The sequence below is a fragment of the Stigmatopora nigra genome, chromosome 10 (genome assembly GCF_051989575.1).
Source record: "Stigmatopora nigra isolate UIUO_SnigA chromosome 10, RoL_Snig_1.1, whole genome shotgun sequence".
In the NCBI taxonomy this organism is placed as follows: Eukaryota; Metazoa; Chordata; class Actinopteri; order Syngnathiformes; family Syngnathidae; genus Stigmatopora; species Stigmatopora nigra.
Window position 1 is genome coordinate 8,969,881 of NC_135517.1, and position 26,618 is coordinate 8,996,498.

Consider the following 26,618-nt stretch of genomic DNA (forward strand, 5'->3'; position numbering starts at 1 on the left):
AGCTGCCACTGGGGTCAAGTTGTGAAATGAGATCTGTCAGGGTGGTGCTTATGAGTGTGCTTCCACTTCCACGCGCTCATGCGAAAACGAGCTGAATTCATGTCAACCTCTTGCCGGACTCAACTGTCTTGATGTCTTAACACACCTGCTGGAATGTTTGGATTCTTCTTGGAAGAAGACCAAGAAGGTTGACAGTTTTTTTTTTATCCTGGGGGGTTTAAACAAAATCTTTTTTTCCCTTCTTCAGGGAATGAGTTGTTAACAAGGAAGTTTTCGGACAGGAGTCTAGATCAGACGCGCATTTACTGGACAGCGACTGCGTCATCGCGTCTTCTGGTGAGTCAATCACTCCTACTCCCGACGACGATTGTGCCTGACCATGCTGCAGGATTGCAACGGGAAGGAGAAGCCGCTCCGAGCGCCGATCGCTGAAGCCGAACGCGACTCGCCGGCGGGGGACGCCACGCTCCAGCTACCCCCGCTACCCCCACCGCCTCCTCCAGCCGCAGCCGGCGCTGCAGCCTCGGCTACTGAACAGACGCGTTTCCCCATGCCTGGAAATACCCGCCTGGACATTAAAAGACACGCAGTGACGGAAGATTATAAAATCTCCAGTCAGGTTCTGGGTTTAGGAATCAATGGCAAAGTTCTACAGTGCTTCAACAAGAAGACTGGACAGAGGTGCGCACTCAAGGTATCACTCGCCTGCACTAAACTAATTAATACTACAAATGCTGCACATAAAATGAGATTTGTGGTATTATAACGGCACAAGTTTTTTTCTCTCCTCACATTGTCATGTTTTAGGCATACCTGCACAAAACAATGACATATTGTGCTATTCTGAGATCAAGGAACTATATTGGAGTGGTTGGAGGAGTTCCTCTAAGTTTAAAAAATAGTTTTATCACATGGCATCAGTTGTTAATTAGTACATTTTAGTTCAGTTTCCAAATTCAAGGCATAGTGTTTACTTTATGAGAACTACCACTGGGTGTTCTTTCACACCACAATGCAATATTTGAAGCATACGATGATGATGTTAAGATGACTGAAAATGTATTCTTGTTCTAGTGACAAGTAGAACATTGGTAACAATATACGTGTGTCACTTCACATCAATGCCCTATTCAAAGTACTATTGAATCACTCAAATCTAAATGGGAGATTTTTGTGTCATCCATGAAATCAGAAGCACTAAGTTCTCCCCCCAAAAAAGTGCACAAGTGGGACCAAGTGGCTTTACTAGTGCAGCAAATTCATTTTAACTTTATGGTTAAATAGGCCCATACACCTTTCCATATAGCCCCTTTTGAATGAACAATAACCTCCACACAATCAAAACTGGCCATAATATTTTATCCTTGGTAAAGCCCATATCATATCTTGTTCCATTGTCCATTGCTTAATGAAGTGCCAGAGTGTAAACACTCCTATCTTTATATTCTTTATTAGACTTTATTGATCCGCCAGAGGAAATCATGTTCAGTCTCTAAGAGACATCAAATTGAGGTCGGGATCTTTTTTCATATCATTTCCCACTCAGAAACTGCTATCATATGACAGCAGAACCTCAGAAAACAAACACAATTTGTTCTGAGACGCTGGCCAGCCTTTCATGCATGCAAAATTATAATTAGTTCTCTCCATAAACATTATAGAATTGGAAATTGTTCTCATGATCTCTATCTATAAAATTCACGTGTTAGATTTTCAAAAATAAGTTAATGTAATATTATTATTATTGTTGTTATTATTATCATTATTATTATTAATTTCATTGAAGAACTAAAGTTTCAATAGAATCTTATGTTAAAGAAAAATTTCTCCAATCTTTATTTAGGATATCATGAACTTTCAACTTTAGAAATCCAATAGTACAAAAACTATTTGTAAGAGCAAACAACTTTATAATCATAAAATGAGCTGTGGTCAGTTATATAGTTGCATCTTTTCTTGTAATTAGAATCTACCATTCTGTGGAACATCATTAAGGTTTTTTTTTTTATATGACCTTTTTATCACAGCAACCAATGTTATTAACAACTGAGCCTAATAAAAGGCAAAAGGCATGATTAACAGATTTTAAACGTGGAAATTGGTAAGTGAATTTCTCTTTCTCATTAGCTTTTTATGACCTATTCCTCTGGGTGCTAAATTTAATGGATGGGTGCAAGTTTAATCCATTTGGTACCAGTGCTGGATGCAAGCCATTCATTCAATTTAATCCACTTACAGTCGTCAGGATTCTATTTACTGCAATAAGTCAGTCCCTTTAGCTTCAAAACCTTTAAGAATATTGGAAACATAGTATGTACTCTGCTGCTTACTATTTCCGGGGTCAGTAATATGCCTTTAGTCTTTGCCTTAACTCGGTCAACAACATCAGAAAATCTAGATGTACCTAGCGGGCGGGATGAGATGATGCAATTTGAGAGTGAATTTTTTCCCCAAAATATGATGCTATTTTGTTGCATGGAATTAAGAAACTGCTGGGAAAACCAAATATTTTGCAAAATCCACAACTAATAGATTTCAAAGATATAGTTTCAATTGATTGCGTCCTTGTTTGGGAAAATAATAAATAAGGAGTCAATGTCATCATATCTTGTGTAACATACTCAGCCCTCCTGACCTAACCTTCCGTTTGATTGATATTCTTGACATCAAGCCAAATCTCGTTTTTGCACAGACATAGCGCATGCATCATGTTCAAACATGAGCGTCAAAACAGTGTCACCTCCAACATTTTCTCACAATGAAGGTAAACAGAAGCGCAGGTTTTAAATTAAATTATGTTCAAGCAAATGTACATATTTTCCCCCCACAATGTCAATTTTACAGTTTCTGACTTTTCATGACAAGAGCTATGTTAATTTGCATTTTTTCCCTTTATCAGGAATTTTAGTACGATAACTAATAAGTGTGTTACAAAGTAGAACAACAAAAAACTGTAACTTAATAAAAATCATAGCAAGGCCATTGACAATGCTAAAACTTTTACTCCAGTGAGTGAAAATTCCTCAAGTGTGGATTGCCAAGGCCGGTAAGATTATACTGGAAATAACTATTGTTGTTTAGGCCTGACAGCTGTTCTCAACTGACATTTGGGTGCAAAATCCAAAACGGGTGTCTTTTTTTGAACTAGAGGATCCCTGTTTTCATATGAAACACACTGTATGTCTCTCTTGTGTTATAAATGCCTGCAGTTTGTCAAGAGGTTTGCTATTCTCCACTTGTGTGACGGCTGAGTTCACAGGGTTTTGGTTGAATCCACAATTACCTAGTTTGTGGCTTTGTCTTTTTTCTTATTGTGAATGACCCACTTGCTGTACTTTCAGTATACTATCTCATACATGTTGAGCAGGTCACAGCTGCTTAGATTTGAAACCACAATTAGATTTTGGTGACTTGACAGCACAATACGATTTTTGTCAATTGTGTGAAAGTGACTAATCTTGTGTCAAAAGACTCTTGGCAAAATGGAATGCACTCCGTGGCCTCACTGCAACACTTCTGTGGAAAACACTCCAGAAGAGCAAAAACAGTAGAAAAACATCTGTTCTAAAGACCATGCCTCGTCATGTGCAATTTTAATGCGTATGCCATATGCACAAAAGATATTTTAAGACCTCAGTGTAAGATGACACATTAAAATGTATCAGTCTTTTTCAGAGCCACATAAATGCGGACCGCTTTGACAATGTATTCTTCTAATATGACACTATACCAAAGAACATTTGTTTTTAAGTTGTCATGTAAATTTACCCTGACCTTAACCCTGTTTGTCTTCACAATAAGGGCAGTCATGAGTCACAGTCTACATTTCCATCAAAGAAATTCTTGCAAATGTGCCAGGAACTCAGTACAAGAGTGTTGTATATCAGCCTCGCTCCTCAAGGCAGTTCTTTCTGAGGTGCCACTGCTGTAAAAGTAGTTAATAAGTCTCCACTGCCCATCATTAAACCTAAAATGCAGGCTTAGACAGTCTCTATTTGTCATGGGACAGCAATCTTTTCTGGCCATTATAGACACCAAACATGTTCATTCCCACATTTTAATTAACAAGAGTTATAGCATTATGTTCTTTGAAATTGAATTTAACAACTATAGATGTGGTATAGTTAGTCGGTAGACATCCATTTCTATTAACATACCACAAGTAATGCTGCTTATATTTTTTTAGACACACGGTTCTCAAATGGTTGTATAGTAATACCTCTACTAAGGAAATAAATTGGTTAGTGTTTCAGTAAACAGTATACTATAGAACTTTGGTATGAACAAACCAGATGTAAAGCATTCACTCAAAGTGTATATATACCAGTTGCTAGAATTTTGTCTTGTCATTTTTTAATCCATTCATTTGTATTACTGAAGTGCAGTAAATGATGATTATAAAACAATAAATCAGCTCGAAACAGCTAAAGGGCTGACTAAAATTACGGAAATAAATGGCCAACTTCTACTTTCAAATGTCAGTTATGCACTAGGATTTTACCCATCGCCACTTCCTCATCAGCACTTCTATAATGACAAAAAGTTACATTTGTAGTAAATGGAGTGATATGCAGGCATTAACTATAAAAGAAGGGCCTTTCTTCCAACACAATTCTGATTAAATATCAATGATAGTGCTCATATACTAATATTTTTTCAAGTGTGTTATTTCCACTTGTTGCTGTATGTTGTAATGTGTTTATTTGGAACCGTGCGCTAATCCAAAGGCAAAAGTACTTACTCACAGAAAAAAAAAAAAATTGTCCCACCCAACTTGTACATCAAAGTTATACCGCTGATCTCATGTCTATGAGTCAGTCCTTTCTAGTCTGATAAGCGCCCTTCTTGTACACATTACCACACACTCAAAAATACACACTGACTCCACATGTATGCTATGCATCACCATGCACCTGCTCTTTGTGTCTCTTTACTGCATGCACAACCCACAATACACTTTATCTGAGCTGGTGGTGTGTGTGTTTGTGTACTGTATATAATATCTAATGCATCTTATTGCAAAATGAAATACTGCAAGATTTGCCATCAATGCTACCCTTCTGTTATGGTGTCTCAACCACCAAAATACAACCATATGTGATAATACATTTGTTGAGTTGAGCTTTTATATTTTGTGGCTTGTTTTTTAATTTCCCTCCTTGTCTTCCAGATCCTCTACGACAGTCCCAAAGCAAGGCGGGAGGTGGAGCTTCATTGGGCGGTGTCTGGAGGGCCGCATATTGTTGGAATCCTGAGCCTGTATGAAAACATGTATCATGGGAAGAAGTGTCTGCTCATCATCATGGAGTGGTACTTTCTAGACACTTTCTTTCTTTTTTGGTTTCTATTTTTTTTCGCTATCAGAGCAGATAAATTATTCAAATTCAATTATTTATTTCCTTTGTTAAAGTTTCTATTACCAACTTCGTCGAAATGCTTAAGAGCAATAAATATTACATTATTAAAATAAATGAAAAGTTGTTATATTACTTAAAGGTTCCAGATAATAATATACACATTGTCTGTGGTTTTCTCAAAATTTGCCAATTCTACTTCATTAACGGAAACTGATCTTTTTTGCATTATTTTATCACATGACTGATATTGACCAAATGCACTGGCACAGCCGCAGTGTTTTTGCTTCACTGTTTGTAGTAACCATTTGCGTGCATGCGTGCGCGAAAGGCACTGATCTAAGTTCTCTATAAGCTGCTTTCTGTGACAGTGGAGGTCAACAGAGGACAAGTTTTAGTGCTCTCCAGCACAAAAGCACATTTATTCCTCTCTCTTCCTCTTTGTGCTCTCTACGGAGTGGAAAGGAATCTTTTATGAGCAATATATCTAAGCAAATACCAATTACTATATTCATAAATAGCAGCCGGGAGATGTAAATTGTGAAATTCTTACACTATATCAGTGCTTTCCAACCATATTTGTGTGTGTGTTTGTTTGTGTGTGGCTTGGCAGTATGGAGGGAGGAGAGCTCTTCAGCCGCATCCAAGCTAGAGGTGACCAAGCTTTTACAGAAAAAGGTGAGAGCAGATGCTTTTTGTTTTAATACAGAAGTTGAAGAAGGTCAAATAGTCTACCCCCAAAGAGTTGTGCATTATCCACTTGGAACAGATAGGCACTTTGTTTTGAAAATGTATGTGTTTTTCAAATTTTTAGCTATAGATTTATTGGCTAACAAGTGTTTGTGTTGTCACTGTTCCGAGAGTCATAGTTCAAATCATGTCTACGTGGTGATTGCATGTTCCAAGTGTTCTTGCACAGTGCTATATTGTATATAAATTGTAAAATGGACCTCAAATACACTTGGGGGATTGCTTGGTATTTTCTGAGAGCTGTTTAACAAGGAAATGAAAGGCCAAATCCTCATTACCTTTTGTGGTTAAATTAGAAATTTCATTTATTTTGATTGTACTCGACATTTCGACATCAATAGATCGAATCATTAATTGATGGTAACATTAGTGGGTTGCAACAAGAAAATTTAGAGACTGGTCATATACAGTATATATATAAAGAATGGAATTGGATTGGTTATGTTGAGAATTTTGTCATTCAGGTGGTTTTCTTTATGACATTTGACTGGTTTGGCTTCTTGTTTGAGACTGTATTTTTGTTTGTTTGTTACTTCTTTAACCCCAGAGGCGTCCGGGATTATGAGGGACATCGGAACAGCCATTGAGTTTCTACACAGTATTAACATTGCACACAGAGATATCAAGGTGAGATCAACATTTTTACAATCAAATATGTGTTTAAGATGAATATGTACTATTTTGTGTCTTCCTGGTCTCTTGGAATAGCCTGAGAATCTACTGTACACCTCAAAGAACAGTAATGGGATTCTCAAACTGACAGATTTTGGTTTTGCAAAAGAGACCACGCAACACAACCCACTTCAGACCCCGTGCTACACACCATACTATGTGGGTTAGTTACTCTCAGTTTACCTTCTTACAAAATTGATTAAGGGAAGGAATGTGAAGTTTGAAGTGCATCTTTAGTAGTAAGACTAAAGAAGTATTTATAAAGGAGTTGTTCAATAATTGACCTAAATTTTCCCCCCTTCAATTTCTGTGCTTCATCTTTTGATCTGACCGCGGATAAGCACCGGAGGTTTTAGGTCCAGAGAAATATGACAAGTCATGTGACATGTGGTCCCTAGGTGTCATCATGTACATCCTGTGAGTATGCCATCAACCTATAATCTTGAAGTAAAAGTGTCAGGTTTATCTGTTTTGTCATTCATCTGCAGGTTGTGTGGCTTCCCTCCCTTCTACTCCAACACGGGTCAAGCTATTTCCCCTGGTATGAAAAAGAGAATCAGGTTGGGTCAGTATGAATTCCCCAACCCAGAATGGGCTGAAGTCTCACAGGAAGGTGAGCTATTTAAGTTTATAGTATATATACGCACTGATATTTTCACAACACTATTACCCCCAAGTTCATATTTATAATTAGCCATTCAAACAATAGAAAATTAACAAGGTACCCAGTAATGAACTATGGTGTTGCTGGAGGCAGTCCAAAGTAGCAAATAAATATGCTAGAATTATACATGACGTATATAAAGACAAGTATATACACTCCTAATGAGCTCTTGGTTTTACCTTTCTAGGCAAAGGTTTGATTCACCAGTTGCTGAAGACAGACCCCAATGAGAGAATGACCATCAGTCAGTTTATGAACCACCCCTGGATCAGTGTGAGTTTTTGGCTCACGCAATTTTGATGCGTTGGATACTAAGTACGGTTTGTATTATTTTTATTTACGAATCTGCCGGTATGTTTGTGATCTGCAGCAATCTATTGTGGTCCCCTCTACTCCTCTACATACGACTCGAGTGTTGACAGAGGATAGAGAGATGTGGGAAGACGTGAAGGTATGAAGCACAACAACACTGAGCTCTTCTGGTCAATTTTAGACATTACATGTTACATGTTAGAAGAAATATGAATGAGTTCTAATTGCTTTTGCAGAAGTATCAGAGCCCCCCATTTGATTTGAACCAAATTCATATATAGGGCAAAGAATTTGAAACTGACAAAAGAACAACAACAATAAAATCAATACACGGTAAAAATGATAAATGAAAAGAACGTGAATAGCAGTTGCATTTGGTACGGAATTAAAGTGCGCCTAAGCCAGTAGGCGGTGCTCCTGCCATTCAAGGCACTGCTTTGCCCACTGAGAGTAATTAGGGGGTTCTGTGATCTAAAAAAATGGGCATTTATAATATAGGCAGATGAAGCAATGGATTGAACCACCTAGCATTTGATCCATCTGTTCTACCAACTGCAATACAGTCGTTTTAAATCAAGGGCATGAAAACATAACATCAAATTGCTCAAGGATTGTCAATCTTCATTTTTCATTTAATTTGTATTCAACCTTTACTCTTTGAATCTGGGTTAGAGACTTGCATAAATATAAGCGACTCCACCCATGACAAAGAAAAAAAAAAATTATGTGTCTGGAATCTGCTGGTGAAGTGCATTTGAAGTAGTGAAAGAAAAAAACTTGAGTTTTGTCCTGCACAAAAAAATGCAATAGCTTAAAAAAAATAAAGTAAGGGTCAGGGTCATTTTTCGTCCGATTACAGCATGAAATAATTGGTTCATCTGAACAGAATCTGTTTGTCTGTTTGACAGGAGGAGATGACCAGCGCTTTAGCAACCATGCGTGTGGACTATGACCAGGTAAAAATTAAAGACCTTGACACGTCCAGCAATCCCCTCCTCAACAAGAGACGCAAGAAAGCTGCTGCAGGTGCGAAGGGCAACTCCACAGTGTGCCAAAGTCAGTGAGGGTGAAGGCTCACTCCCATAATGAAGGGCAAAAAATGTATTTGGCATTCTTTTAAAATGACACAAAATGATGAACGCAGCTCAACTGTAGATTTTCTCTCCCAAAAAGTTTTTAAAGTGTTTTATGACATTTTAAGAATCGGTGCCTTTGTCGGATTGTTTTTGTGAAAATATGACTACTCTATTGTGTCGGCGGTCTATTTTTTACCATGTGCTAATCAGTCCAAAGTAAAAACGCCTTGAAATTGTATACCGTTTAGGGGTCTTCTAAAATTTTCTGTATGGATATGTTGAATGTAATGTTTGTTAAAAACAGTGACTGGACTGATATTACAGGCCTTATGATGGCTGTAGTTTTATTTTGAATTTAAATTGTTCAGAATTTTCTCTGAACGATAGAGAAGTAAGAATATTAACCTCACATACAGTATCTTGACTGTATTTAACTTTGGAGGTTTCACTGTATTATTATCAAAGCGGCTGTGGACAAACTGTGAAACTCGGGTACTCTCGAGTCTTTTTGTCTTACTTTGGTCTACATTCAATAGTCTTTGTCACAGACTTTAGAGCAAAGTCTGACCCATGTGTCCCTCTCCTGAACCCTGCGAGTATTTTTCACCAAAACAATAAAATGGCCAACAGATAACACATTCAGTTCGTGAGCTTTGGGGGATTTTTGTGTTTCCTGTAAGTGTGAAGTCAGCATGGATTGCAATAGTCAGGTGTGGCTTGTGTGTGCGACATCGGTGAGTTGTGGCACACTGTTGAGAAAGGGCCCGTGTGTGCTAACGTGTTGCGTGCAAGGGCAAAAAGAATGCTGGTGTATATTCTTTTAGTTGCTTCGAAATATTGTTTTATGTAAAAATCGTCTAAGATGCCCTAATCTTGACTGGTTTTCCACCTTCTGCTTGACAGTCATTATTACTTGCATGACAGGTGTTATTGACATGGCATTGCAATGTGGTTATGCTTGGTTGTGTGCGTCAGTTGTTAAAGAAAAGGTCAAAACAATCATGTTTACATTGTCCCCCCCAAGTACCTTTACTCCATTTTTATCACATGGGCCCCCTGTAGTATTTAGGGGAAGGGTTGGGGCTAAGCTGATCATGAAAACTACCGTGGCATCACGGGTGTAAATACAGGATGTCGGCCACGATTAGATGAGGCCCAAATAAAGAATGACCTCTCAGCTGTTGTTTGTCACTCTGGATTCTTTGTCTCAAAGACAAATGGCATAAAATGGACACTCAAAAGAAGGCCCACTGTGTTCACATTCGGAATTTAACAGCATGTTGCCAAGTGCATAATTACGAGTTTGTTTTCCAGCCTGCTATTAGTCACATATGTGGTGAAGACTAGTAATCAGGTCAGTCATGACACAACCAAGAGGAAATATACAATTCTCACTTGCAATAGTTGACAGAGTGACCTAGTGGCTTGAATATCAACAGTTGTGATTTTGAATTGGTTTGTTTTTCTCGGGGAAACCAGATTTATAGAGAAGCAATTGCAATTAAAACCAAGCCAATCAAATTAATAGTGTCACAATTAGATGTGAAGTTGCCAAAAATATCACAAGTCAGGAGTTCTACAAGTCCAAACCAGAAAACAATTGGAAATGATTGAATCATGCCTTCGCATGAGTTTGGAACTATGCAAGATGGGTCAGATAACCTTATCAGATTTGTGCTTGAGTCATCTGTAATACAAAATATGAAAACAATGCAATACCAAAAAGTCTATTCTTCAGCTGGCTTTCTGGTTTGGCATGAAATATGTGCAAGAGTGGCTAAAAAAGTTGGAGGAAAATGCTTTATGTTTGACTGTGTTAAAAAACAGTGAGACTGGTCCGACTGGTAAGTTGGATGCGTCTGTGTACGAACTGCCAAAGGCATGGGTGTGTGACGTAAATGGGAGTGAAGGAAGCAATGCATTTGGGCAAGGAGGGGAGCAGGACATTCAATCTGGCCTTTCGGGAGGAATGTGTTTAAGGTCAAGTTGAGTGCCTACTGACCCATTTCTGTGTCATTCATTCTCTGGTATACGCACAATCCTGTATTTATTGTCTCCACTGCTCTGATTTGTGCTGTCCTCTATCATTAATTGCTATGTCTCATTATACGCAGATTCACATTTTGATGTTTCTATTTGTGTCCTCTTAATAATGGGATCATTAACACCATTGACGTATGCTGGTTGAAACGTCACAAATGTCTCAAATTGTTATGGATGATTTACTGCTCTTCTATACTAGTTGTCTCTGCAGGATGTACTAACTGTCTGTTAAAGTTTTCGGAGATTACATCCCACAGGGAGGAGAACCTCAGAGTTGAGCCAGGACTGTGTCTCCTAGCACGGATGCCCCTGAAAGTGCTGGACCCTGTGGCCCGAGAGGGAAGACTGGACCCACCTTGGATAAGAGGAAGAAAATTGGTATATGGACTATTGACACATTTCACAAATTAGTGAACCCAACTGCTTCCTTGTTTGTGAACAACTGAGCCTTTCATAGATATTCATTTCTATTCTGAACTACTTTATTCTCATTAGGGTCACGGGGGGAGCCTATCCCATCAGACAGGCCAGAGGTGGTGGCCAGCCGATCGCAGGCAAGAAGACGGACAACCATGCACACTCATACCCATACCTACAGGCAATTTAGAGTTTCCTATCAGCATACCATGCATGTTTTTTAATGTGGGGGAAAACTGGAGTACCCAGAGAAAACCCAGGCCCAGGGTCAACATGCAAACTCCTCACAGGTAAACCAATCTGGATTTTAACTAAGGACCCCAGAGCTGTGAGGCTGATGCACTAACCACTCATCCGCCCGGCAGCCTGTTTTATAAATATTCCGTGTCAAACATAGCTTCAGAAATCAATACATTTGATTTGTAGTTACCACTTGCACAACCTTCCCAACTAAATTGAATTGTATTGAAGTGACTTCCATTAATTAAGGTGGATAGATGTAAATTATGTTTAAAAAATGAGTGCATGTACAATATACTTATCTATCATTACACAAAGCTATATTTAACCATCACTGTCATGGGAACTTGCAGGGCTTGTGTGGACACTTCCTTGTAGCCTACGAGAGAGTGTACGTGTGTGTGTGTGCGTGTGTGTGTATGTATTTGTGTGCGTGCGCCAGTGTGTGTTGTGGGAGGGTGCAAAGGAGAAGGGGGGCAGGTATTGCTACCTTTTCCGTCCAGTTTTGCAAGAAGCCTCGCTTGTCGCCTCACACACTTGGCGTGTGCGCGTGTATGCGTGTGTCTGTGTGTGTATGTGCGTGCGCGCTGGCGTGCTTAAGCGAGTGCTCTTGGCCATAAGCATCAGTCGGGGCTCCATCCCATACCTGTCAACCTCGAACCATTTGTGATCTTACCAAATTTTGTTTTCGCCCTTACATATATGTATAAATACATGGAAAATCTTACCACTTTACTTTTTTGTAAAAAATCACGAACAACAAGTGAAAATGAAAGTAAACATAAACAAGGGAACAGGAAACGGAAATCACATGGTGAAAGTGTTACAAAACGAAATGTTTATCATGATCTTTTTTTTTTAGCCAATCAGAGGCGCCGGTACATATATCACTTGGCAGACATGCGTTTCCGGGAAGAAACAATGGCGGATGGTGAAAAATGGCTAGAAAGTGCCTTAATTTATTTTTTTTTCTCAAAATCACCGTTTAGCGTACCATTTTCATGTGTACAGCGTACCAATATAAAAATGGGCTTTCAGTTGTACCAATTACGGCGAGAACGTACCAGTTGACAGGTATGCCATCCGAAGGAGACGATCCATGATGAGAGGCTGCTCCGGCCGATCCAAGCCAGCACAGAACCAGTGCAGAGCGGGTAAGGAGGCTTCCGCTTTTCGTTGTTGTCGTGGGCTTTCGTGCCGAGTGTGAACGTGGGAGCTCGGGAAACGTAAACAAGAGTGGACGTGCCGTCTGTGGTCTGGCGCTGTCACCGAGACCTTTCCCCTACATAATAACAACAAGACTCCAACGCTGCCTTTTGCCTTGTATACACACCGCTTTTGTTAAAGGGATCGTGTTTGAGCGCCTATATTTAACAAAGCGTGTAGTTGGCTTTAAAATATAAACAGACTAGGGCTCGATTGTTTATTTTGATGATCGTCGAGGCTGATGCAGAGCTTCTTGCTCCCTTTTTTTCGTGGCTTATTCAATGTGTGCGTAATCGCAAACCTTAGCTTCATGTATCGTAGTGGGTAACATGCAGGTTTTAAGTGGAGAATGTTGTTTTGCATACCAGTACAGGCACCGATGTCGCTCATTTATTGGGTTTGGGCTAAAAGATGTTTGATGGGGGGACTGACATAAAGGGAACCCCAATTTACGACAGACTTTTATGGGGGCATGCTTTTGCATGAGATCGTAAACCCACCGAGACACGCCCACGATCGTATACCACGTTAAAATACAATGCGAATGCAATAAGTCAAATGTTTATGGAAATGCTATGAACAATCACGTCACCGATGGATCTATTCTTTTCTTTGGTCAGGTCTGCTAGCTCTTTTGAAATAAATAATAGATCTGGTATCTAAATATGATCTCAGTTTTTGCCTACAGGATCCCTTTTCTTAAAATAAAGAAGTATCATAGATGTTTGTTTAATACAAATGGATACATATTGATTGTACAATGAGATGTGGATAGTTAACACTATAATGTTTTAAAAACTAAGCATTAAACGCACCAAAAATAAACCAAGATGAATGAAAACAGTACTTTTGCGATTAATGATAATGAAAGTTATTTATTTATGGTGACTTGTTGACTGACATTGTTATTGTATTATACTGAATGACATGCACAAAAACACACACACACACCCTCCTTTTGGCCCAAGTTTATTTCTGGACTGACTCGATAACAATGTTAATGACATACCAGATGCCAATCATCTTAAAGTAAAAAAGAAAAATAGCAATGCTGCCATCTACCGTTTTTATTTTAATTTGTTATTTTGTTTTAATTTATATTCTCCAATATAAACAGTGGTAATACTGAATACATTTTCACCATTTTTACCCCATCTTTACGGGGAAAATGACAGATAAGATAAAAAGAGCAAGCAACTACGAGAACACTAGTTGGTTGACAGGAAAGTAGAATAAACGAATAAATAAAACATCGAATAAATAAATAAACACAAGGTCATTGGTTTTTAATTGATGTAAAAGCAGTGAATATGGCCAGATCTCAATGTCTTTATGTCCTGAGAGTTGGTCGTCTCAATTCACGTGAGAAGTGCGACTGCGCACGCATCGTGGTCATTACGACCAATCGCCGGTCTCCTGTATGGCGACGCTCCACGTGACGCGCAGCCAGCCGGATAGAGTAGGAAGCTGAGACGGGACGCCAGACGGAGGCTGCGTCTTCGTCCGATCACCACCATGAAACCCCGATCACCTTCGGAGCAGCATCACGGGAAACGACCCCGCGTCCCTAACGCGGCCGCCTCCACGTCGCCGCAAGACGCAGCAGAAGACACATCCACGCCCAACCCACGGGAACTCACCCAAAACCCACTGAAGAAGATCTGGATGCCGTGTAAAAATGGCCTTCCGGAGAGGCACATTTCTCAAAGGAAGGGTGCGTATTCTAGCATTACAGGCCACGATGGGCTTTCGCAAACTCTCTTTAATTTATTCTTCCTCCTCCTGGAGCATGCTATTTGTTTGCTATGGTGAACGTGTTTGCTATACGCCATGCGATAAACCAGTCGAGCCCGTTTCGATTCGGGATGTGCAGCTAGCTCAAACCGTTAGCGGTGAGGCTTTCTGCTGAATGTGGTCCTCCGCCTCCTCACGCCACACTCGCTGTACTCCAGCCGAAAGGAGCCGTGACGGGGGGAGCGTCATCGTCACGACGAACCGAATGAACCAATGCCCCCGTGATAACCCCCTCCCCCTCAACCGCAATAAATTATACTTGGCGTGGATTGGTTTGTGGACTGCAGACTCATCCATCATTCCATCCATCCATCCGTCATGGTGCTGATACAGGATGGACCACCACTGATACATCTTGTACAAAAATTACGATATGATCATACTTACCTGAGCTTTTTGGAGATATTAACAAAAATGTGTCCAAATGATTTTTTTCCTGGGATCGCTGTCATCACATGATGACTATCAGTTCTGAGTTCAAATTGATTGGACGTCCTTTGCAGTCAATGGCAACCCGATGCTACTACTTATTTTCATAAAGTTCACTTCAGCATATTGTTTTCATTTGTAACAATCAACACAAATTAAATTGCAATTTATCTGGCGCATTGTCACATACATAGCCATCTAATTTGGGGCCACAATATTAATATTTGTTATCCAGTACCATTTGCCTGAAATGTTTTACTGCACTCAACATGGATTTTCAAAATTGCTTCAGTCACAATTCAGATTTGGTTTTACTCAATGGTGTCTGTGGTCTCTCTTGCAAGAACATTTAAAATTAAAAACTGATGCAATTGGGCCACTTTCCTCTCTGACCCAGTCATCTGTGCAAACACTAGACTAGTTTGGAAACTGATTGTTGATGATATGCACAAAAAACAGAGTACTTTTATAATCTAACAGATTATAAAAGTACTCTGTTTTTTTTCTCTCCACAACTTTCACAATCGAAACAGTATTCACAGTATTCAAATGATCCACTATGTAAAGCTAAATAGTCCTGAAGAAAGTATTTTAAAATAATCAACCACATGTTTTCTTTCTTTTCCTTCACAGTCTGCATGACCAACTGTCCAACCTTGATTGTGACAGTGGGCCTTCCAGCCAGGGGAAAGACTTACATCTCTAAGAAGCTAACTCGCTATCTTAACTGGATAGGAGTTCCCACCAGAGGTACACCTAGTTGCTTGCTAAATGTTACCAAATGAATTTGACATTTTCTCAGAAGATCATTAGATCTGTCTTATTGTTTTTAGAGTTCAATGTAGGACAATACAGAAGAGAGTGTGTCAAGATCTATAAGTCTTTTGAGTTCTTCCGTCCAGATAATGAAGAAGGGTTGGCAATCAGAAGGTAAGAGTGTCTAATAATCATCCTCAAAATTCACTACACATTACTTATCAGCGTGGTAACACGTGATATTTGCAGACAGTGTGCTTCGGCAGCTTTGAACGATGTGCGACAATACCTGACAGAAGAAGGTGGCCAAGTTGCGGTAGGTCTCACGTCTCACTTTGGTGCTCAATGCAGTGCCTTTATTGTTTTTTTTTTTTCGGGCACAGGTTTTTGATGCAACAAACACCACCAGAGAAAGGAGAGAAACCATCATTGAATTTGCAGACCAAAATGGCTTCAAGGTGATAAACATATCTTCGTAACAATTATATGGCATCCATGTGGAAAAGTCTTACCTGAGGCTCTGAGCATACTTGCATCTTCTCCTTTAGGTGTTCTTTGTAGAATCTGTGTGTGAAGACCCAGATGTTATCCAAGAGAACATTGTGGTGAGTGTAAAATTTTAATACAGTTTTCATGAGGACCAAATTTGCAAGTGTTGTTTTTTCCCCTAATTATTCTTTCCATGTTTTCTTTTAGCAAGTGAAGTTGGGAAGTCCTGACTACACAAACTGCAACACCGATGAGGCAGTGCAAGATTTTATGGAGAGAATAAAGTGTTATGAAAATTCTTATGAAACCCTGGATGAGGTCTTGGACAGGTGAGACTAAATGTTTATTCAACCATGCACACTATAACAAGCAACCAATCCACCAGTTTACTAAGTAATATAGTTTTCAATCTGAAGTATGATGGGGGACTTGTGTTTTATAGGGATCTTTCCTACATCAAAATCATGGATGTGGGTCAGCGTTTTTTAGTCAACCGAGTGTTGGACCACATCCAGAGTCGTATCGTCTACTATCTCATGAATATCCACATTACACCCCGCTCCATCTACCTCTGTCGCCATGGCGAGAGTGAGCTCAACGTCAAGGGTTGTATCGGAGGAGACTCGGGTCTGACGCCGCGTGGGAAAGAGGTACGACAGGCAGTGCAGATGGAGCCTGATTTCCCATCACTGTTGTTTTTTCAGCATTTGTTGACTTGCTCTACTCTTTGCAGTTTGCCAAAAACTTGAGTCAATTCATCCAGGCTCAGGGAATCAACGACCTGAAGGTATGGACCAGTCAAATGAAGAGAACCATTCAGACCGCCGAGGCTCTCAGTGTACCCTACGAACAGTGGAAGGTCCTTAACGAGATTGACGCCGTGAGTGCTGAGCTCCAGCTCAAATTATTGCCACACATCTTTTCTGTTGATATCATTTACAAATAGTCAAATACTGAGGAACGTGTGTGTGTGTCATGTCACTGTAGGGTGTATGTGAAGAGATGATGTATGAGGAGATTCAAGATAACTACCCTCTGGAATTTGCACTGCGGGATCAGGACAAGTACCGTTACCGCTACCCTAAAGGAGAGGTCAGTCACGCAATATTGTGGACAAACCAACAAAAAAAAAATGTTGCTTAATTGTATTTGATCAACTTAGTCTTACGAAGACCTGGTGCAGCGCCTGGAACCGGTCATCATGGAGTTGGAGAGGCAGGAGAATGTGCTGGTCATCTGTCACCAAGCCGTCATGCGGTGCCTGCTGGCTTACTTCCTGGACAAGACTGCGGGTGAGTCTGGCAGATGAATTGATTAATGACATTGAGGGGAGAAAAGGGCATTATTCTGCTCATAATTGACATGATAAACCATAAAATAATGTTATACTTATAATAGTATGAGAAGTGGATAATAGAGGGAGAAAATATATCTTGTACGGCAATTTATTTTATTGTTATTTTTGGAAGGCATATTTTACACAAGATTTTTTCATTTGGAGTGAAAATCCTTACAAAAATTATAATTGTTATTTTTAAAGCTACTACAATTGCTTTATCTTCAACCGGAAGCCTGAACAAATAGTGTGAGTTCTTATGTTGTTTTTTCCCCCCCATGACTTGTGATTTCAAATTTTGGTACCCTTCTGGGTAAATGTATGCTTTTGGTAGTTTAACAACCGACTATCGTCCTTGTATTTTCATTCACACAGAGGAGCTACCCTACCTGAAGTGCCCACTACACACCGTGTTGAAGCTCACTCCGGTGGCTTACGGTAAGAACACCTTTGCTTCCAGGTTACACCACGCATAACCGTGACGCTCGCTTTTCTGACGAGACATACCTTGTCTCCCCAGGCTGTAAGGTAGAGTCCATCGGCCTCAACGTAGAAGCTGTCAACACGCATCGAGATAAACCGGAGGTGCGTACAACTACACGCATACATATACACATGCACGTGCAGACCAGCTGACTCACATTAAATGTAATAAGACTGGACTGAACCGGATCCCTCCAGTAGCTTCGGGCACAGAACATAATGCTGCAACGTGATGATTTTTTCAACACTTGGCATCGTACTGAATGAACTGAACAGGACCGCCCCCTGAAACCTTTCACACATTTGTCACCATAAAAAGAACAATTACAAACTTGTCCATCCTCAGGGCCACCTACAAAAGTGTACCACCTGACTGTCTATATAGATGAGGGCTTAAATGAGAATTGACTTTTCAAATTTCTTGCGATTAGAGTGGCCACAGATCCTAACAAAATAATTAACTATTTTAGCTTAATTGCACCTGAAATCTCATCGAACAATGCGAGTTGGAGGCAAACTGCTCTTGTCCACCTTACAACTACATCAGTACAAAGGCAAATCTCCTCCTGATATTTGCCCACGTTGTTTTGATCCCTCCCCGTTTGTGTGTGTGCTTTTTTCCCCCACCCATGGAACAGAATGTAGAGGTGTCGCGGATGTCAGAGGAGGCTCTGCTAACAGTGCCAGCTCACCAATGAGGCTTCCTTTAGTCCCCCATTGCACACCTTGCTGTAACCCTTGTGATGCACACTGCACCTGCCAACCTCTTTGCTCTCCAACCTTCCTCTCATCCTATTCCTCTCCAGCATCGTCTATGCTTTCTGCACTTGTCTGTTAATTAGTAGTGGATGTCATGATGATGATAGCTGACTGGAATCCAGTTTATTTTTGGATTATTGTAATAATATGAGACAGAACATTTGTCGCGCACATTCTCCCTTTTTTTTTAGGAGAACAAATGACGATTGTTTTGAACTTGAGGCTCCTTAATGTGAAGTGACAAAACTTGGTCCGATGAAGTTTTTGTTGTTGTTTGTTTTCCCTAATGGATCTGATCTAATGTAACAGTTCCATTTTTATGTTACGTGTATTTTTGCACAATTTTTTTAATCAAATGTGTAGGATGTCTCCAAACATAACCGTCAATTTAAAGTCCTGGAAATAGAGATATTTAACTTTTAATTGATATTGTGTATTTTCTTTGAATCACTGACAATTGAAATAAACTTCCTTCACTCAGAATTGCTCCAAGGCTACTCTTGTCAATCATTTCTTAACAACTCCGCATTTTTAATGACACAATTTAAGATAAAGAGTACCTGACAGAGAGCAATTCCATTTGCTAAATTTATTCTTTTTTTGGTGGTTAGTCACACAAAACCCCTTATTACAAAGTAAAACCAGAAACAACAGATCATTTGAAAAGGGAGAATTTCAAATTTGTAGCCGCCGGGTATGAATGTGTTTTTGTTGAGTGAGACCTCTGACTGATGCCTTGCTCTTTCCAGAACGTAAATGTCCAACGCACAGCGGAGGATGCCCTGCGGACTGTACCTGCCCACCTCTGACTCTACTGCTGCATCGTGTGAGCTTGACCTTTCCTCACATTTTCTCACTTATGTGGTACTTCTGTTCACTCTGGTGATTTGGGGTGTACGTTACTTTTGATCCATATACCCCGTCGTAGCTCTTTGGTACTATTTGAAGGAGTTCTACTGATTTCTGCACATTGTGATCACATTTGTCCCAGCATGGTAGTGTATCCATAATATTGTCCCTATGTGCCGTGAAGTTCATTATGGAGTACCACATTTTTGACTACTATGAGTATGGTTAACAAAAAAAACAACAAAAAACATCCGACTTCATCAAATTTATCGTTTATGTGAAGGAATTCTCAGTCATTACTGTGCAATGGTGCCTGGCCCAATCAACCTGGGGAACATTACTATGAAACATTTTATTTATGTAAACTACTTATTCATGAAATTACTGGAATCATATTTTTGAAAACCCTTCACCTCTTTGTTTTTTATCAACGTGTCTTTTGTGTCTCACCCAAAGCAAATGTACTGTCACTTTAATATATTAGAAAATATTTGTGAAGAATGTGTGCGTTTGTGCAGTGTTCTTATTGATTAGATTGAAATGAGGGTGGGTGCAGGGTCATCTTTGCAACACCGATTAAATCCAATAAAGATGATATTTTTACACAATGATAAATTAGTGACATTTTCTTCATACTACTTTTTATTTATCATTGCCACAAGAGGGCTCTAGTCACTTTGATTATCCATTGAATTTCTTATATACTAACTCCCTTTTCCATACTTTATCGACTCATTGCATATATATATAGAAATAAATTAGCCAATTTACTGTAAAATAGTGAAACAAGCTTGTGTATTTTCAAACTCTTTGCACCATGTAAAGGTTTACAGTATATACGGGCATAGATTGCTTTACTAGGCTTCATTACAGTAATGGAAAAGCTAAATTTGTGCAACTTCCAGATTCAGCGGGATGTTTTATTGCAGGAGTGGTTGCCAGACCTACAAATGTAGATGTAAGCAGTCCAAAATGGTGCATCAAGAGCATAAATCACTATTGGAGAGTACACTCTATTGCATTCTACCAAAAGTATATTTCACTACACTACATAAAATAGTGCAAATATCATAACAAAACTCATCTTTGATTGGCTGTTATAAAATAATCCACTCTCATAATCTGATGCTTTTTTTCATCTAACCTGTACAGCCTTAATCTCAGCCATCTTTACATCACTGCTTGATTTCCACTCTTTTTCTCACATTTTGTCATTCTACAATCACTCTCATTCCCTCTAATGCTTTTTCGATTTTGCAAGGAATAAAGCATTATGCTGCGGCAAAATGATCTTAAAGTGAAATGTCAAACTAAACAGTGTTCTGCTCATTTGTAGAGACTGTTAAGTAATGGGCAACTAAGTCATAGGTCAGTGAATTCAAATCGAGAATGAAAAATGGGGTGGGGGGTGCGCACTTACATAGTGTGATGCTACAGTGCATTTACAGGCTTCAGTAATGGGAGCTTTGCGTAATTTTACTTATTCATGAATGATGCAGATGTGGTTTTCCAGATGTGTGAAATGGCGGAGCAGTGCACAGTCACGCCACATTAAGATTTCACGCGGGGCACACATGGGTGACTAGCTTTCTTCATATAAAAATAAAATACAATACAGGCCAAAGTGTAAGGACACAATGGATTCAGAGTTAAATAGAATCATTCAATTTCTTGTACTTTAACATTCCAGCACATGTTTAAGTACAGCAATGTGGAAGCTTTTCTTTAATGACAACACGCGATGGTGGTGAGGTTAGGGCCTTTTTTTAGGATTATGGTGTTTTATACATAAAGCAACTGTTATGATATCATGTATCACACTGAAGATGCTAATGTGTATATTGCATGCTAAGCATGCAATTTACTGCTGAAACTCAGCGTAATTCACGTAGAAACCATAAAGAGCAGATGTGCGTGTGGAGGGAAGACATTTGTGAACGTGCGTTTAAGTGTGAAAGATGGAGCTGTGACACTGACTTGCACTGAGACATCAAATGCCAGAAAAATGTTGACATATGCGGACTGATGGATGAGGAAAAAGACGAATGTTGAAACCAGTGGCTTCAGTCAATTTGATTTAGGTAATTTGTGTGACTGCATGTTGGCACAGAAGCTTTTGGCTTCTGTTCTTTGGTTCTTCTGGCTGATGTATTTTTTATTAATGGAGAACAGTGTAAGTGCTGTTTTACTTTATAGTCTTGCAGAAGAACAACAGTTTTCATAATTCATCATCTTCGAATCTTGAGTTAAACTCAAATGGTATTGTCCATTTTTATTACTATTGCTTATTGCTTGCCTTGAAGATTTACCCCCCATCCACTCAAATTATGATAAAACAGCATAACTACTGATAATGAATATGGGTATGATCACCATGATTAGTATTTCCCCTCATTCACATCCATGTTTTCTCCACCCCAGGAGACCAAGAGTGCTTTCAGTGGTATTTTTAGATCTGGAAAAAGCTCATCTGAGGCTCCCTAGGTAAAAATCCTCATCATTTAATTTTTTAGTCCAGGCAATCTTTTGTGTTTTACAAAAAAATATTGAATATGTTAGACAAAAAATATTTCCATGCCGATGCACACAGGTTTCAATACACAGACAGGAGTTGATGACAATAAGAAACACCTGCACCACACAGGTGGGGGAAGGAGAGCCATAAAAGACACATATGGTGACACACATTAATAATCACGTGGACAGGACACACAAGGAAAAAACACCCAACCACCAAAACCTGATTTTAGTCACCTTTATTACACCTAAATTAATCTTTTGTTTCTCCCTGATCTTATGAATTATTTTAGCAATGGGTGTTTCCATTTCGACCAAAAATGTCTTCTTATATACATAAGGAATTGTATTAAGAACAATGAATTGGCATTAGTCAAAGGGCAGAGCAGGCAAAGTTTATACATCCACACATTGTCGTCTTTTAGCAAGTCAAGCTCAAGAATAAAAATGCAATTCAACTTGTCTAGCCTGAAATGCAGCAATCTTAACAGGTTGGAATGAGTGCAGCGTAGCCAGATGCCACCTGGTCTTAAATGGTTGTGTTTTCTTACTTTTTAATGAAAACACATTTTAAATCGTTAACTCTCAAGTGTACAATATGGGCCAAATCTGACCTTTACCTATTTTCTTAGTTATTCCATATTTGACTGGCTAAATGTTAAAGAGAGAGATCTTTCAAATACACCATTTCTAATCAATTGCAAGGGAATGAATGGGAACGTTGTATTGTAGAATAAATAACTATTTTTACTCAAGGTATTTGAAGAATGCGTATTTGCCACATTCAATCATAATGCATTTTAAGAAGAAAAACTGGGAAAAGGGATGAAATAACTCGGAAAGTGACTGTGTTTGACGTTTATTTATTTATTTTGACTGTATTAGTTATTTTTATGGGTGCACTTGTGTGTTGCAACAAATAATTTGTATTCTATAAATAAATAAATAACCGAAACGACTCTAGTATTATCGAGAGCCAGCACCTGGAAAGCTATATTTCCTACAGCATTTGAACGCAACACAAGCACAGCACGTCCGGCGCGCTGCTTGCTTGTGTGGATCTCGGAGTCAAACGCAGAACAAGCAGCGCCCTACCTGATCAAACCGTCTTTGGACATCGGAATAAGCAAGCCCCCAACCATCGCTTCTAACTAAAGGGAAGTAAAACGAATTTGGAGTTAGTTTGGAATACGTGACTGGATTCTTCTGGAATTGGGCAGATCTAATGTTCCTCTGACCCAAAACGGGAATAAACATCAAGACATGTTGAGGGACATAGAAGACCATCTAAGCCGTGAGAAGTGACTTCCAGGTGGGCGGAATGGCTTGATTTTTTTCGCGTGCGACACTCCTGTCAGAGGCGCTCATGTTTCTGTGGCAGCAACAAAAAGTTTGCTGCGCTTCACGAGGAAATAAAGGTACTGTTTTGTGATTGCTTTAACACACCCCAGCGGCACCTTCCGTCCGCTTGTGTGCTTTTGCCCCAAACATGTCCAACCCCGCTTTGAGGAAGAATCACTGGACTTCTCGGTTGAACGAATGCTCCGTGTCCAAAGATGCCCATGGGGACTTGAACGTCCCATTGCGCGGTGGTGCGGAGAAGGGCGAGTTCGCGTTCATCGCTCCACTCAAGCAGAACCAAGTGCTTTACAACAGTGGCCAGTTAAATGACGGGGAGCTTCTTTTGGAAGTGGAGAACCTTCCCGTTTCGGGATTGCCCATGTACGATGTGCAAACCTTCATCAAAAACTGCAAAGGTCCCATCAGGTTAAAAGCTGTCAGGCCAGGTAAGCACCGGAAGTGACACGCACTTACAAACACGCACAAAAGCCCCCAAATTGCATCCTCCCCTGAAATGACCATTTTGCTTGTTTTGTTTTGTTTAATCCTCTTTCTTGAATTGCAGGATATGGCACCCCCAAAATACACAGTGTTTGATATCCAGTTTTAAGTTTCACCATGCATGAAATGTACATTTGTAATTTGACAAGAGGTGCAAATTTGGCCTCTCACATCGACATTTAATATAAATGTCTTTCCTCGTGTGCTGTTCTGTAGTTTGATCTTGAAAAAGGTTGTAATTTATGCCACTTTATCCTGCCTTTGTAACTGGCTACTATTTTTTGACAGCTGAGGTTTCTAGTTGCACAACCATTACTCTTTGGTCCCTTTTGGCCATTGATTAGCGGTTATCCTCAAAGTTTATTTTATTTTATTTTTTTTACCCCCAAATCTTAGCGAACCACTAATATGTGCGAGTCTGAAAAGAATTTACTTGCACAATCCACTTGCAGAATTTTTACACCAGATACATTTGACACACCCATAGCTGACAGGGAACCAAATCACCTCCAAGTATGCATTAAAGGAAACATGTACTTCCACATTACCAGCGCCGAGTGTAAATTTGAGAAAACTTTCCAGGGCAAGATGGAATCTTTTCAACTCCTTGTTGATTATTTTTATTATTATTATTATCCACATGTGACTTATTTGAATGCTTTTACTTTATTTGATCAGAACTTCAACATCTGACACACTTAACAATTTGGATCATCATATATTTGCCATTCAAATACTCAGGTGTCACTTAGTAGTGAGCTGGAATCTATTCCAAGCTACCTTTTGAGATAGATGTTAGGTACATTGTTGGATAGTTGCCAGCCACTCACAAGGCAAATATAGACAAACAAACTTGCTTTCTGTTATGTAGCCAAATGTACCATTATCAAACACAGGGAGAACTTGCAAATTTCACACTAAAAGACCCCCTGAATAGAGATCCAAAGGCATCTCCGCTATGAGACAGGCCTGCTGACTGTACTCTCCTGCACCTCCATGCCTTTCAGTTCAATTTGGCATGCCCAATGAAAATATAATACATTCCTTAAGTTATATTTTTATTGTTCCTACTGTAGTCATTTGAAAGGGACACATCCTTATTATTTTAACTAGAAGTTGGCATCATCTTTCCTCATCATTCTTTATTTTGGCCAGTGCTGCCTTTTAGTAGTTAGCAATACAAACACATTTTCTCACATTTCTTTTCATTTTTTAAAGCAGATTCTGTAACAAGAATAGGGAACAGCAGGCTAGTGTGGCTGGTCTCTCTCGTTCATGGTCATCTTGACCCGGCAGGGCCCCATGGGTTTGACACTGAGCCGTTCTGACAGCTTCCGAGTGTAGCATGGCGAACTGGTGAAGGGGGCGCATGGGACTACTCTGGATTATGCCAACTTCATATAGTGACAGTGAAAAGAGCCACAGTTCTTCAAAGACAGTTTAAAAAAACAGAACTACAAGGACAATTTAAAGTATGCTTTTTCTAGGACTTAAGGTCCAGACCGTAGATGTCACATGGATGGAGAATAACTGTAACTTGCTCATGTTCTGAGCAATTTTAACTACCCAAGTTAAATTATACTTTTCACAATGACATAAATAGGAGAGATGCATGTTAAATATGAGAAATGTCTGCAGGAGTTGCCTTAACAGTAAGTAAAACTATCTGCATATTCATGTATTATTGTTGGTTCGACATGCAACAAAAGTAGAAACAGATTAATTGCTAACCTTACCTTTGTTTATGCTCATGTGTGGCTAATGACAATTAAAACTGCAATCTATTTTGCCTAGTTGCACGGTCACTTAGAATTTATAATGCATTAGTTTTAGCCTGTTTGTGATCATCGTTTGGTAGTAAGCCCCCTTTTTAAAAGGTCCTAATCAGAATCTTTTCTAGAGCCCACCTGGGAATGTAAGGTGTCATTGCCATACTGCATCACATGGTGTCATTCCATTTGAACGTTTTTAATAATTCACACTGTCTGGGAATTTCCTTCCCTAAACGCTTTTAATTGCGAAAATATGCTTCACTGCAAAGTCCATCTGTAAAATCAGGTTGTCCCAATTTAGCGCAGAAATTGTGCCATTTTCTCATTTTAATCAAGTCAGTTGTGGAGAGGGAATACGTCTGTAGTACCTATTCAGGAATTTCTACACTAGCTGAATGTATTCAGACATGGCTTAGTTAGATTTTTAGGTCCCACACTCGTTCTTCAGGTGCTGCTGAGTTCATGTGCAAGGAAATCACATTTATTGTGCATATTTACGAAACTATTTTAATTGTATAATTGAGACCTGCTGAATGCACAACTTTGACTTGAAGAAACACAACCACTGTGCTTAGTGTTTGTTGCCTTTTATGTGGGTAAAGCGAGGCAAAAATTACTTGGACAAGGATTATTGGATTTCTTTACATTATGAGAGAAATATTTGTGGTTTTCTTGGAAGGATTTTGTGTATGATTTGTCTTCACAGTTTGACACTTAACCACAGTTATATTCTGTAATGTAATACTCATTCATGTATCACAAACTGTAGTTTATCCATGACTGGAAATCAAGAAGCCACAGCTTGACATGACTATTTACCCGAAATGAAATCAAATTCCTGAAGACTGAATTTGGCTT

At 39.4% G+C, this 26,618-nt stretch overlaps 3 protein-coding genes and 1 long non-coding RNA gene across 15 annotated transcripts in view; 3 read left to right on the forward strand and 1 right to left on the reverse strand.

Moving 5' to 3' along the window:
* The first annotated feature begins 47 nt into the window (after window positions 1-47).
* On the forward strand, window positions 48-9,466 carry mapkapk3 (MAPK activated protein kinase 3). Of its 2 annotated transcripts, XM_077726036.1 has the most exons (11): window positions 68-187; window positions 282-694; window positions 5,171-5,310; window positions 5,968-6,032; window positions 6,652-6,731; window positions 6,813-6,939; window positions 7,118-7,193; window positions 7,265-7,389; window positions 7,628-7,713; window positions 7,811-7,891; window positions 8,661-9,466. In XM_077726036.1, the coding sequence occupies exons 2-11, from the start codon at window positions 380-382 to the stop codon at window positions 8,814-8,816; spliced, it is 1,251 nt and encodes a 416-aa protein (XP_077582162.1). In that variant the 5' UTR covers window positions 68-187; window positions 282-379; the 3' UTR covers window positions 8,817-9,466. The 2 variants fall into 2 exon arrangements, with proteins under 2 accessions (XP_077582160.1, XP_077582162.1); XM_077726034.1 differs by having other exon boundaries at window positions 48-694.
* Window positions 9,467-12,613: 3,147 nt separating this feature from the next.
* pfkfb4a (6-phosphofructo-2-kinase/fructose-2,6-biphosphatase 4a) lies at window positions 12,614-20,244 on the forward strand. 4 transcript variants are annotated; one of them, XM_077726845.1, is made up of 14 exons: window positions 12,614-12,682; window positions 15,591-15,707; window positions 15,791-15,887; window positions 15,963-16,029; window positions 16,097-16,171; window positions 16,262-16,318; window positions 16,410-16,531; window positions 16,645-16,852; window positions 16,936-17,082; window positions 17,190-17,294; window positions 17,365-17,494; window positions 17,914-17,976; window positions 18,059-18,123; window positions 19,530-20,244. In XM_077726845.1, the coding sequence occupies exons 1-14, from the start codon at window positions 12,628-12,630 to the stop codon at window positions 19,587-19,589; spliced, it is 1,368 nt and encodes a 455-aa protein (XP_077582971.1). In that variant the 5' UTR covers window positions 12,614-12,627; the 3' UTR covers window positions 19,590-20,244. The 4 variants fall into 4 exon arrangements, with proteins under 4 accessions (XP_077582971.1, XP_077582970.1, XP_077582969.1 ...); XM_077726844.1 differs by lacking the exon at window positions 19,530-20,244 and adding an exon at window positions 18,660-19,263; XM_077726843.1 differs by lacking the exon at window positions 12,614-12,682 and adding an exon at window positions 13,934-14,448.
* On the reverse strand, window positions 17,009-18,182 carry LOC144203418 (uncharacterized). Its single transcript, XR_013327685.1, has 2 exons — window positions 18,046-18,182; window positions 17,009-17,500 (listed from the first exon to the last, which is right to left on the reverse strand). It is a non-coding gene; the product is annotated as an uncharacterized LOC144203418 (long non-coding RNA).
* A 2,895-nt stretch (window positions 20,245-23,139) lies between the features above and the next one.
* The window catches only part of magi1b (membrane associated guanylate kinase, WW and PDZ domain containing 1b), a 63,750-nt gene continuing 60,271 nt past the window's right edge, over window positions 23,140-26,618 (forward strand). For 4 of the 8 annotated variants that reach the window (XM_077726835.1, XM_077726837.1, XM_077726839.1 and 1 more), the window contains exon 1: window positions 23,141-23,933. In XM_077726835.1, coding sequence (XP_077582961.1) covers window positions 23,636-23,933 — 298 coding nt within the window. In that variant the 5' untranslated portion in view covers window positions 23,141-23,635. Of the gene's footprint in view, window positions 23,934-26,618 lie in introns of all 8 variants that reach the window. The other 4 variants (XM_077726832.1, XM_077726834.1, XM_077726833.1 and 1 more) reach the window with 2 other exon arrangements.